This window comes from Ambystoma mexicanum, chromosome 4q (genome assembly GCF_040938575.1).
Source record: "Ambystoma mexicanum isolate Mex_15411 chromosome 4q, UKY_AmexF1_1, whole genome shotgun sequence".
NCBI classification, from domain to species: Eukaryota; Metazoa; Chordata; class Amphibia; order Caudata; family Ambystomatidae; genus Ambystoma; species Ambystoma mexicanum.
Window position 1 is genome coordinate 1,037,845,449 of NC_090928.1, and position 13,488 is coordinate 1,037,858,936.

Here is a 13,488-nt window from a genome sequence, read left to right on the forward strand (position 1 = left end):
TCTTGAGGCAGGGTGTTTTACCGCGTTCCGCCTTATTTGCGCAGATAAAACATTGTGGTTGTGTTGTCCGTGAGGACTCTCACAACTATTCCTGATTAGCGGGAGGAAAGACTTTAGTGCCTAACGTACTGCATGCAGCTCCAGCACATTTATGCAGAGGACGGATTCTTTGGGGGGCCACATGCCTTTGACTTAGTGTTTGTCTAGATGAGCTCCCCCGCCCCCTGCCAGGGAAGCGTCAGTCACAATTGTGAGATGGTAATTGGGTTCTATAAGGGCATCCCCTTCGAGATGTTGTGTGGGACAGTCCACCATTTTAGTGTATTGGAGAGAATCTGAGTGATGGTAATCTTGTCTGACCAGGACCCGTGTGTTTGGGACCTTCTGCGCACCGTGATTAGCTTGTTTGGAGTGAAGGAAATTGATAGGGTTATTAATTTTTTCACTCTGATGAGGGTTTGACAAGACATTGGTACATGAGAAAATGAGTGCCCAGGAACAACAAACTTTTTGAAGGAACTGTGCAAGATTTGGTGTAATTTATTGCACATCACAATGTTGGAGAAGGGATTGTTTGTCTCAGAGAAACCGTGGTTTGCTGATATGTTGGACCTCGAACCAACCAGTCTAGGGATGGGTAGACGTGGGGCCCTGGTTTTCTGAGAAAAGCTGCCACTGGTGCTAGGCATTTTGTGAACGGCCTGGTGGCTGATTTGAGGCCGAATGAAAGTACTCGAAACTGGTAATGGCTTTCACCGACCTTGAATATAAGATAATTGCGGTGGCTTGGATGTATCAGGATGTGGAATTACGCATCGTTGAGGTCTAGCACTGCCAGATATTCGTGGGATTGTACGGCCTTTGTGAAGTCTTGAAGTGTGATCATATTGAACTTTTGCTTTTTGATGTTTTTGTTCAGCTTTCGCAAGTACAGGATTGGACACCACTTCCGATCTGGTTTCTTAAGAAGTATACTCCTTTTCCCTTTGCTGCCTGGGGAACCCTTGCAATTGCCTGTTTCTTTAACATTTGACGCACTTCCTGTTGTATAATTGGAAAGGTGCGGATATGATAACTTTGTGGGAGGCAGCGGACGCTGTGCGCGTATTAACCCTGGCTGTGCTGGATGGCATCTAGACCCATCTGTCTTTTGCAATTGCTTGCCACTTGTTGAGATAAAATGTCACATTTCCCCCCCCACCTGTGTGCCCCTGGACCATGTGCTGCCTACCTCTGAGAGGTGGCTGATCTGTGTTTGCGCTGCCCCTGGTGATACTCCGTTGCGCTGGGAGGATTGATAGTTTCTCTATCCCTGTAGTATCCGGATCTGCCATACTTTTTCTTGTCCCTTGAAGAAGAGACTCTAGAATTACCAGAGGCACCTCCAAAGGAAAAAAAAGACCTTCTGCACTGCAAGGTTGTTCGAAATCTAGCAGTATCGGAGTATGCTTTCATTGTTTTGAGGGCCTCCTCAATCTTGTCCCTAAACAGGTTTTCTTCCTCAAATAGCATGTCAACCACTTTATGTTGCACCTCTTGCCAAAAATCGGTGTAACGTAGACATCCTGGTCTTCTGAGGACTACCCCATTGCCAATATGTTTGAAGCCCGTTTCGGGAGATCCACAGCAATGTTAATACTGTGGCTTGAGGCCTCCCCACCTTCACGCACTGGGGCCATTGCTTCTTTCCTCTGTTGCTCTGGCAAGTGCTCTAATATAGGAGGCCAAACGATGCCACATCTCTTGATCGTAGCGAGCAACTATTGAAAGGGCATGGGCTGCTTTGACTGTTGTTGCTCCGATGGTGAGCACTTATTTTTACTGAAGGCATCCATTTTTCTGCCTTCATTGTCTGGGGGAGTGGTGCATTTGTGCTGCGGGGCGAGCCTTGTGACCCGCTGCCGCTGACACCACCGACTCTGGAGAGGCTTGCGAGTTGAGACATTTTGGTGTTGGATCTGGTGCCTTACATTTTTTGTCCAGTCTCCCTTTAAGTGCCGGATCAGAAAATTGATGTTTTAGAGTGCGAAGGCCCTCCTGCCAAACATGATCTAGGATGGTTATAGAAAACACAGCCTTTCTGTGCTTACCCATGTGGTCAAAAAGAAAGCAGTTCTTTTCTTCTTCAAGAGTTAACCCGAATTCCTGGCACTCCTTAGATTCCATGGAGTGGAAAGCCCCAATGTCATCTGGAGGCGAGGGTTGGGCAGAACTACTGTGTGTATCTTGATCCGGGTCAACTGTGTCCAACATATCGTCTCTGGGAGGAGATGAAGATGCGCTAGAGCTTGTGTCACTTGGACCTGTATCTTGGTCTGTATCTACTAGTTCCCGCTCTTCTTGTTTGCGTATTCGGGGACTATACCTTTGTGGGGGTTGGGAGTCGAGCAGGAGATTGGGCTCTTGGACATTTGTCTTGGTCCCTGGAAGAATGCCCTGGATCCGTTTTGTTGCTGTTAACCTGGCGTTCCCGGGTCTGTCCTGCATAGATGCACTGCCTGCAGTTGAGGAGGTGGAAGCTTGGTAATGCTATGAAAGGTTATTTATAACCTGCCTGCTTAACACCCAGAGATTTCTAAGCGCGGACACGGGGATCGAAGCTGTGCTGCTCTGTGTCTTGCTTCCAAGGCGAGCACGTTGCCGCTGAGCTATCCTCCCGAGAATGGAGTTGTCCTAGCAGTGTTTGTAGAGTGTAAAGCACTTGCAGGGAGAGCAAGGATTGCAGGTTTAGAAGGGGTATTGTGGAGTCATAACTCCCATTCCCGAAGGTGTTGATGGTAAAGTAGGTGGTATGTTATGTATTCTTAGAGGCGGTTCTTCTCCTCTTGATGGTAGACGATCAGAGGGTTTGTCTTGAAACTGATGTTGGGACCTTCTTTCCTCAGGATCAGAATCTGTAACCCCTTAGTGGTACTCTGCTGGAGTCTCGAAATCTGAAGTGATTTCATCTGGCATGTCGTCGGGGTCATTTATAGGAGGAACTCCTAGAGGAACATGTCCGCGATCAACAGGATCCTTTGTCAGGGTTTTTAATATTCCTTTGCCAGATGATACACTGTCCTGTATAGGTAATTCCGTGGTTTCAGTCGCAATTGTGGTTGACTGGTTTGATGGCAGTGCAGCCTTACTCCCGGATGATTTGTGTTTTTTGGTCATAGACGAGGTGGTCATCGACGAGTGATGTCCCAATGTCGTCCATTTCGCCATCTGAGTTGGTGTCGACAATGATATGGTTGTCGGAGGGTGCTTCGTGGCCGACTCTTGTCCAGAAGAGTATCTGCGAGACTCCGAAGATGACTGGTTTTTCTTTTTTGCAGATGACGACAGGGTCTTCGTGGTCAACTTGGATTTGTGTTGGTCGTCAGAGGGGACCTTCTCGACTAGTCAGACCTGGCTTTAGTCAACGGGCGTGAGCCTTTATCTGTCGGTTTTTCCGATGGAGTCTTCGTCAACAGGATTTTGGATAAGTGCTTCGACCCCGAATGGGACCCCTCATCGCTACCTGGTGTTTTATTAACAGGAGATTAGAGTTTGGCCTTATCATTGCTCATGGACAATTTTGGCTCACCAGTTTTCTGTTTCTTCGCCAGAGGTTCGTCAGACTTGGACCTGTGACCTGATGGCGGCCTCTTGTCAGAGGGAGTGGTGGCTCTTCCACTCCTTGACAAATCCACTTCTGACGACGGGTATGCTCCTTCATTAAACCAACAAATGAGGTGATGGTTTCTGTCTTTAAGGGTTTTCTGTGAAAAGCCTTGGCAGATCTCCCATTCCTACGGGGAATGATTAGGATAGAGGCAGTATATACAATCTGCATGCATGTCATCTTCATACATGTTTTTTAGGCTGCAAGTGTCACAGGGCCTGAACAAGGACTTTTTCTGTCCTGTGGTCTCAACAGCCATAAACGGGACCGTAGAGGAGTCGTCGAAAGCTCCGGTTATAGCAGTGAACACACTTTGATTTTGTGTGGAACAATATTTTCTCTCAGGAAAGATGAACTCGAAGAATCCCACCAGCTCGAAAGACTGTTGAAATCTGAGGGGACGCTGCGGGGGGCGAGCTATACACACTATTGGTGGGGGACCAAAAGCACCCACAACGACGTTGATGCGACACTCAAGGTATCAAGTTTTTCCATAGGAAGTAACCAGCGATTCCCAGCCTGACTGGGAAGATTCACAGCATGTAAATCCATGAAAGATCTAATGAAAGAGCCAATGCTGGAGAAAGTAACTGCTCATGAAATGCTTTTCAATAACACAGAAGGGATAAAAGAAACCCACTCCCACTCCTTGGCTAAAATGCAGTTTGTGATCAAACTCGAGTAAACCAGCACTTTTATTAACCACCATTTTACCAACAGAAACTGCAGTCCTTTCCGGTTGTCCCCAACCCACTGGTCCTGATGGAAAAAACTAAGGATAGTTGGAACAATCCAGAAAATACTGGTCCTAGATACTTTGTTCCAACTATCTGCATAATGTACATGGATCAAGAGCTTTGGGTCAAAGGTACTGTCATTCCCAAAGACTCATCTAGCAGTTACTGTCTTTCTGACAGTAACTCACCATTTATTTTTTGTCTTTCCACTAAACCCTTATTTTGTTATATGTTTTTTTACTAGGTGAAACTTTACTCATAGTACACCTTTATAAACCCCTTTTCTGACAGTCTATGATTGTAAAGATTGTAATTGAACACACAACTCGATATGCTCAAAGAATGTATGCTGGTGGAGCAGTAACAGTACATGTTAAGATTGGAGTAGTGACAACAACCCGCAGCAAGTGCTAATGAAAGTTAACACCATCCAATTTGGTATCTACGTTTTTTAGAAAAGGACAGGTGAACCACTCTATAGACTCAAGTCAGTTTAAATACTCATGGCCTCTGCAAGGCAAGTCTGGAGGAAACTGGCACAAGTGTGTGAAAAGCGGACAAACCTGGAGGGTGTACAACAGAGAAGGATACATTGAACATACATGATTGCAATCAAGTCATTCTGTATGGGCACCAGGCTCATTAACATTACATGCACTGGTACGTATATTCACTAGCATGCATCTATGATGAGGTTGGACATGGCTAACACATATAGGGCTTTGATAATGGGGTGTTTTAAAAGCATTGTCCCCAGCATAATCTCCCTCCTATCTGTCACATGGAAGTGGCAAAGACCATAATTTGAAACTTGTACATGGCTGTCTACTTTGCACGCAAGCATGCTTAAGTTTTAGAAACTATTATTTGAACCTAAAACATTTCTAAAATGATTGATATGTGGCGCAAGCACAATCTACAAACATGAACACAGAAAACTGTTGACACTTCATCAGTCAGGACACTTTACACCTCATGTTCCTACCATTAAACAGTCATCAAACTGAATACATACCATCCATCCACCAGTCCTTCATTAACAAACCAGGTAAGCTTCCTTTTAGAGAGTAATGTGTTGTTGAGGTTGAGTCGACTGTACTCCCAGATGTATGGTTTTCTTATACCCAAGGCTTCAATGATCCAGTAGAACTGCTCATCGCGGTCGTGATATTCTGTTGTTCTGAGAGCATGAGTGACTCCTTCTATGCTGTCTACGATTGGGCAGGCAAAGTCATATGTGGGGTACACACTGGAAGATAAATTAAAGCCATTTCCAACAGCAGAAAATAAAGTCTTGGTTAATCTTGCAAGAAAATATTCATGTTTCAACATTTCAAAAATAGTGTAGTCTCCAACTACCTGTAACAGCCAAAACGAAATTAAAATGCATATGAAAACCATTTTTTGACTTTTGCTACGGTTAGAGAGTTTTACAAAAGCCCACCTGTGGTAGGACTGTAGAAGACTCACACTTGAAGACACAGGGCTCTCTTAGTATAGGCCTAAACCACACAAATATGTTGGTAGAAATGGCTGAGCAGCCAGGCTTATTTTACGAGGGAGAAGGGCTGTACTTGAGTCCAAAGACCGTTGAGCACACTTCTAGTCAAGGAAACACTTACATACTGTAGTTATATAAAATATACATATTTATTATATATACTAGGAAATGTTAAATTCTAAACAATTCAAGTAAGTAAAAAATAGTTCACACCGATATTTACACTAGATATTTGAGGTAGCAATACTTATTTCTAACAGTACACCTTTCGATAGTAGTTTTCAGTTAGCAATTGCTGAACTAGCAACTCTAAGCGAGTCTTATCTATAGAATTCCAAATCTATCGGGAAATGAAGGTCTCAAAAAGTCAGATGGGGACACTGGGGAAATCAGTACCCCATACGTGGCAAAATAAAGGAAGGCAGACGCTGTCAAAGTTGTTGAATGCATAGATTAGGTTTTTCGTAGAAATTACTGATGTTTTCATTCAAAGGGTTAAGGGGGACTAGGCAGGCTACCTTAAGGATTTCATGCCCCATGACAGGTGTCATTGGGCACCGGAGAACACAGTTGGGTTGTCGACCACGACGTGCCTCAAGAAGCTCAGGGGGACTGAACAGCAACACAAGAACTGCGAGGTAAGTACCCAGAAGTTGGGGGTGGGGCGCTGTGGTGCGCCGATTAAGATGGCCGCCTAGATAACTGGCTCCGCAATCCATAAATCCTGCCTCAACTATCCTGGGGAACGGCTGAGACCTTAGGGAGACGAATCATGGACTTCGAAGTCTGAACGTGAGGGGCAGTTGCCGTGGTCCGTCACACCCCGAAATAACAGCCGGCTGACTGGTGCGAGCCGAACCATGTAACGCAGTCCGCGCGCAAAAACTGTGTTGCCCAGCGAGGTGTGGGGTGCTGCTCGAGGAGGTTGGCGGACTACAGCGAGCCTACCACAAACACCAGTGGGCAACGATCCTAGCTGAGAATACCCCCCGGACATAAGTGACGAGGTAGAGGTGACGCTACGAGTGGCACAGCGAAAAATGGAGGGCTGCCCGTGCAGCCAACCAATCACGGTGAACAACCGCGACACCCTGTGCAGAAGCTGACAGGCACCGGGAGAAGCGCGCTGGAGTGGAGGGCAGCACATGTGGAGCCAAACAGTTGGAGGTAAGCTGAATATAAGGCAAAGCAGCACAAATACTCTGCACAGCAACGCCCTGCAGTCCCATAGGGGTAACAAGCTGCTGCGGAAGGCTGTTGAGGAGCCGATATAATACAACTGCGACACAAACACTCTGCGCAGCGGCGGTCTGCAATCCCACAGGGCGAACAAGCTGCTGGTAAAGGCATTCAAGGAGAACCCTTCGTCCTCTTACCTTTTTCCTCCAGGAGCACCAGGTTCGCTACCTATGGCTGTTCCCGGCAGCTCTTGAATTCACCTACAAAGGGACTCTCCGTCGGATCAGCCACCTAGAGGATGCAGCCTCCTGGCGAGGCAGGAGACTCAGTCCAATCCTACCTCGCAGGACCCAAGCGGCTCTCCCATCAAACCGAAACACCTAGCATGGACAAGAGTGCAAAGAAACCGGAACACAAAATGACCTCCGATGGCCATGGTGAAAGCAGACGACACCGGAACAAGAAACAAACATCGCGCTGCTGCGGACTTCACATGGCCCGTGCCCGACTCCAGGGTGCATGACACCAACTTACCCTTGGAGTGAAATGTTACTGACTGACTGTTGGCAGAACTCGCCCAGTTGGCAAGGGGGAGGCCTGACCAAAAGAAATAGGCTCCCCTGGTTAATGTAGCAACCTCCCGTTTGAGGCAAAGGTTGGAACTCCCATTGGAGAGTTTTGATAAACCCCCAGCCACATGATGACCCCATTCTGAACACACCGTCGGACGATGTTTGAGCCCCGTCCTACCCAGCCCCTACCAGGATGCAATCCCCCCCGCACCAGAAATTGAAAATGTATCACGCTAAACGTCAGGGGCCTAAACTCCACCCCCCCCGCCCAAAAGGAAATCCACGTTGCAGCGCCTACAAGATGGGGAATCCTCTGGTCTTACTGCAGGAGACCCTCCTAATCCCGGCACACTTCCACCGGCTCCGTAGCAGCTTTTTTCCGCTGCAATTATTTTAGTCCAAGGGCTCAAAGAAAGGGGGAACTGCGATCCTCTTCGCAAAAAAAGTCAGACCACAAATCCTGGAGAACCTGCGCTGCCCGGAACACCGCTTCATAGCGATCAAATGCCTCATCTATGGACAGCTCTACTCCCTCATCTCAGCCTATGCCCCGAACGACAAACAGGAGAAGTTCTACAGAGACCTGGAAGAAGCCCTCCTTCCATTCATCGAGGGCCAAACTATCAACGGAGGGGACTTCAACGGGGTCCCTGACCCGCCTAAGGACAGATCGCATCCCTCAGCATCCAGAGACTCTAGATTTGAGACAGGCCTTCTCCGCCTTTCCAGACCCTTGATGTAGTCAATACATGGAGTGATCTACCCCAAAAAAAGGCACTATTCCTTTTATTCATATGCACAAAGAACCTTCTCCCAGATCAACTTGCTTTTGGCCTCCCCCAGATCCTTGCCTTCACTGACGATGTAACTATTGGTCCCAAAGTGCTCTCAGATCACGATCCGGTCGCCTTAACGCTCAGAGGCCCATGACCCCGAAGCCCCCCCGCCCCGACGTCGATGGAGCCTATATGACCCTATTCTAAATGACATGTCATTAAGAGATTCTATAGCGAAATCCATTATGAATTTCTTCAAAGAAAACCTGAATGAAGAGACATGCCCAGCTAACACCTGGACACCATGGAGGCCATAGTGAGAGGTGAACTAATTGCTCAGGGTGCAGCCTTTCACAAGCGCAGGCAGCAGACTTGTAGGACTATAGAGAATGAGGTCCACGAAGCTGAAGCAGCCCACAAACGCACAGGCTGGTCCCCGAAATCCACCAGGCCTCTACATGTCGTCCGGGCAAGGTTGGAGGCACATTATGTGGATGCTACAGCACACCTGCTGACAAAAACCAAGCAAGGATACTATGCCAAAGGTAATAAGGCAAATAACCTGTTAGTGGATAAACTCGCCAAAGCAAAGAAACAAAATACTATCCTGTGCCTTCGTGAACCTCAGGGCATAGTCCAGTATGCAGAGCGAGAAACTACGTCTCTCGATCGCACACCTCTCGAACGTAATATCGGTATCTCCAAGATGCCATGAAGAGCAAGAGAACTATCTGCAAAATGCTGCTTTACTCCGCCTCAAGGACAACACAGGGGAGAGCCGTGAGACCCATATCTCAGGCGAGAAAGTAGATGCAGCCACCAAGACACTGAAGCCCAGAGCCCCAGGCCCAGATGGGTTTACAACACGGTTTAAAAAAATCTTCCACCCCCACTTAATAGCCACCCTGACAACCCCCTTCAACTCTTTTGCTAATTCAGGATCCATCACCCCCTCCATTCAGGAATCGATCACGGTCCTCATCCTCAAGCCTGGGAAAGATCCCAGAGATAATAACTCTTACAGGCCCAGCTCACTTTTAAATTTAGATGCCAATATATACTCGAAGATTTTGGCAAATCACTTAGCAAGTGTCTTCCCTGACATAGACCCAGCTCAGACAGGAATTATCCTGCACACATAGATTGGAGAGAACATCTGTAGAGCCCTGAACCTCACACTTTGCGCACCAAGACCGACAGCAGCTTGCCCTATTGGCCCTAGATGCAACCAAAGCTTTTGATCAAGTGGACTGGACGTTCCTATGGCTCTCCCTTGAATTCTTCCACTTTGGTCCATTCTTCCAAAAGCTTGTCCTGGGTAACTACCAATCTCCAAAGACCTCCTATCTGACAAGATTCCTTTGACCTGCGGAAATAGGCAGGGATGTCCCCTTTCCCCCCCTCCTTTTTGCCATGGTCATGGAACCCCTCGCCCAACGAATCTGCCTAAACTCACGAATTAAGGGCCTCCAAATAGGTCCCTCCCAACCCAAGTTCGCGCTGTATGCCGACTATGTCCTGCTAACTATTACAGTCGTTGCCGCCTCTCTGGAGCCAGTCCTCGCGGAGAATCATAGTTTTGGGAGAGTAGCGGGTTTCACCATTAACTTTGCGAAGTTGGTAGCCCTGGGAGTTGGACTGGACCTGGGAGAACGGGAATCCCTAGAAGTGCTATGCCCGATAGAATGGAGAGAAAAGGCCATTCCCTACCTCGGGTCCAGATTCCTGCTCATCCGGATGAAGTCTATCAAGCAAACTTTCTTCAGAGAGCTGGAGGGAGACCTTGACCGCTGGCTCTCGCAGGAGATCTCACTGACTGGCCGCATCACCACCTGCAAAATTAAACTACTTCCACGATTACTCTACGCCTGTTCATCCCTTCCCACCACAATCCCCTTGCCGCCACTGCAGCGTTTGCAGAGGCAAATGTTCAGGTTTATTTAGAAGGGTAGAAAATCGTGCATCTCTCAGAGGACCATGATGGACGGCTCCAGATTGGGAGTTGCTGACCGGATACCAGATAGCAGCACAACTTGCCCATCTTCAGGCTTGGACCAATACCTCGGGGCACCCAAAATGGGTGGAGATAGAACAATCCCGCCTGCCTCTCCCCTGCACTTCCTCCCATATATCCCTCCTCCCTTATGCCGAACCGGGCTGAGTACCCTTTCATCCACAAGCACACCGTGAAAGCCTGGGACTGGACTGTAAGGGAATCCCGAAAGGTTTGGGCCCCGCCTCTCCAATCTTTAATAACTCTGCCTTTTCACCGGGATCCTACCCCTCAAACTTTCAGAACTGGGTTGCGGGAGGACTTCAAGCCCTGGGACAACTCTTCGAGGAAAACCATCCGTGCTCCTTCGAGCAATGCATGGCTGCCTTCCAACTGGCAGAAACGGACAGGTTTACATATTCACAACTCCGACACTGGTGCTCCCATCCACTGACCCGATCAGCAGCGCTACGCACCCCAGCCCCCTTGAACTTGCCATGAAAGACTTACCACCACGAGGGAATATCTCTGCTCTCTATCAACTATTACAAGAAAATCACCTCACCGCTAGGGCCCCCTACATGTCACGGTAGGAAGCGGACCTAGGACACCCCCTAGAGCACCAGTTCTGGGCGGACATCTGGTCGAGGACACACGCTTCTTCCCTCTGCGTCGCCAACTGAGAATGCGTCTACAAGCTACTCCTACGATGGTACTATCCCCAGATTTGTTTGCATCACTTTCACTGGCCATTGGATCCCCTATGCTGGCACTGCTGTGGTCTCCCGGGCCCCTACTTTCACACGTGGTGAACACGTCCAACAGTGAGGGAGTTCTGGTCCCAATGCATTGCCACAATAAAAGACATAACCCAAGTGGTGATTCCGCTAGATCCCGAATCCGTCCTCCTGGGAGTCCCGATCCCAGGCGTCTACCCAAGGGTCGGCAGAAGGGCTACTCTTACAACGCAACTCGTGCTGGCCGCAAAGATCACAATAGCGTGCACATGGAAATCTGCAAAGGGCCCCTTGATAGCCCTCTGGTGGCTAAAACTCTGGGACATTTTAATAGCGGAGAAAATCACTGCAGCCAAAGCTGTTTTGCTACACCGCTTCCTGAACACTTGGGAGCCCTTCCTGGAATATGACCGGAACTTTCCGGCACTAACCAACAAACTGCGTCTTATCGCAAGGGCCCTCCAGTTGAACTGTGATAAGTCAAATCCTAGCCATGCTTAATTGGATCACAACAAGCCCCGACTCAGGGAAGGGGATTCGAGAAAGACTCATGTCTTACATTGACTGTTATATTTTGTTGTCCATCACTAATTACGCGGTCATCTGTGTGCTGGTTTAAAATAAACACATACAAAAAAAAAAGTACAACCACGAACGCCCACAAAAAAACCCCAAAAATAAAATCCACCCACTCTGGGAACTTTAACAACCCGGCATTCCCGGCTGACTGTGCAGCTGCTCCAGTGACCGGCCCCAAACCACAAACCCGGCGGCTGCGCAGAGAGGGGGCTGCTGGGGGATAAGAATATGAAATCTGGTGTGTACATCAAGACACCAGCGATCTGAGAAAGCGCAACGCACGTATAACTGCAACCAGTGTTACAGCAGGAGCGGCAAACAAATACCTTCCTTCCAAATTAATGTGTGGAGGCAGCCCCTGCAAGGTGCTAGACCACAGAACAGAGCACACCATACCCCGAGTGGAATTGCCGATCAACCCAGGGAGCTAGAAATACTGATTGCATGCATCCACTAACAGAGCCAGAGCGCTGCGCAGGAGTGGCCCATGGTCACAAGAGAAGGCGCCTAGCATGACAGTGAAGCCATAGAAACTGGCACAATTGTGAGCAGTCGCCACCATATCAGGAAGGGGGGCAATCCCTGCAGAGCCAAATCCCTCAAGAGGCGTACTAAATAAAGATATAATTTAACCCATACCCAGCACAGCCCGACAGCAGCACAAAGGCACACACCCCTAAGAACTACAGAGTCCTGTCTACCATCCTGGGGCAGGCATGACACGAGGCGCAAAAGCAAACGAGAAGAACAAGTTACTTTCTTACCTGGTAACGTTCTTTTGATGGGATGGTCCGACGACGTATTCCATATCTATGACAGGTAATGTCCACAGCTGTGCTGCTTCGGAAAATCTTCGGCGTCTGCGTCCTGCATCGACGACGTTGATGCGCCGTCCCCGAGAACCTCCGCGACGTCACCCGATGTGATAAGTAGGACGCACAACGCCCATAGCCTCAGTTGTAGTTTTTTCCCCCCAGAACGTGTGCCACCAGTTTTCTGCCAGTCAGACACACAAGGCCTTGTGGAACGCAAGCTGCAATTGCAAAAGAAATTCTGCAGCAGGGAAGGTAGGGAGGGAGCGATATGGAATACGTCGTCAGACCATCCCATCGAAAGAACGTTACCAGGTAAGAAAGTAACTTGTTCTTCGAGGGGATTGGGTCCTCCGACGTATTCCATATCTATGACAGACTCCCAAAGCAGTACCAAGCAAGGAGGTGGGAAAAGAATTTAGAACACAAATTTAGCATGACCAATCAAATTGCGGAATAAAGGACTGCCTTGCCAAAGGCCAGATCCTGACCTCGGATGGAATCGAGGGAGTAGTGCCGTACAAAAGTATGTACTGAAGCCCAGGTGGCTGCATCACAGATGTGACGAATAGGAACACCCCTCTGCAGGGCAGTAGACGCAGCCACTCCCCTGGTAGAATGGGCCCGCAAGCCAGCCGGAGGGTCCTTACCCGCCAAGCGGTAACACTCGGAGGTAGCTAAAATAATCCAACGAGACAAAGTCTGTTTCGTCACAGCTTGTCCCAAACGCTTTCCAGTGTAACCAATGAAAAGTTGATCGTCCACTCTGACCCGGGACATGCGCGAAATATAAAAGCTCACCGCTCTCCTAGGATCAAGCCTATGGAGCCACTCCTCTTCCGTACCAGGATGTGGAGGAGGATAGAACGCCGGAAGAAAAACCTTCTGGCTCAAATGAAATTCCAAAACCACCTTCGGAAGAAAAGGAGGACGAACTCTAAGGACAACCCTGTCCT

At 48.5% G+C, this 13,488-nt stretch overlaps 1 protein-coding gene across 2 annotated transcripts in view; it reads right to left on the reverse strand.

Moving 5' to 3' along the window:
* EPRS1 (glutamyl-prolyl-tRNA synthetase 1) overlaps nucleotides 1-13,488 on the reverse strand; it is a 1,308,133-nt gene that overhangs the window by 1,039,455 nt on the left and 255,190 nt on the right. For both annotated transcript variants that reach the window (XM_069608586.1, XM_069608585.1), the window contains exon 10: nucleotides 5,399-5,632. In XM_069608586.1, the coding sequence (XP_069464687.1) occupies nucleotides 5,399-5,632 (234 nt within the window). The remainder of the gene's footprint in view (nucleotides 1-5,398; nucleotides 5,633-13,488) is intronic.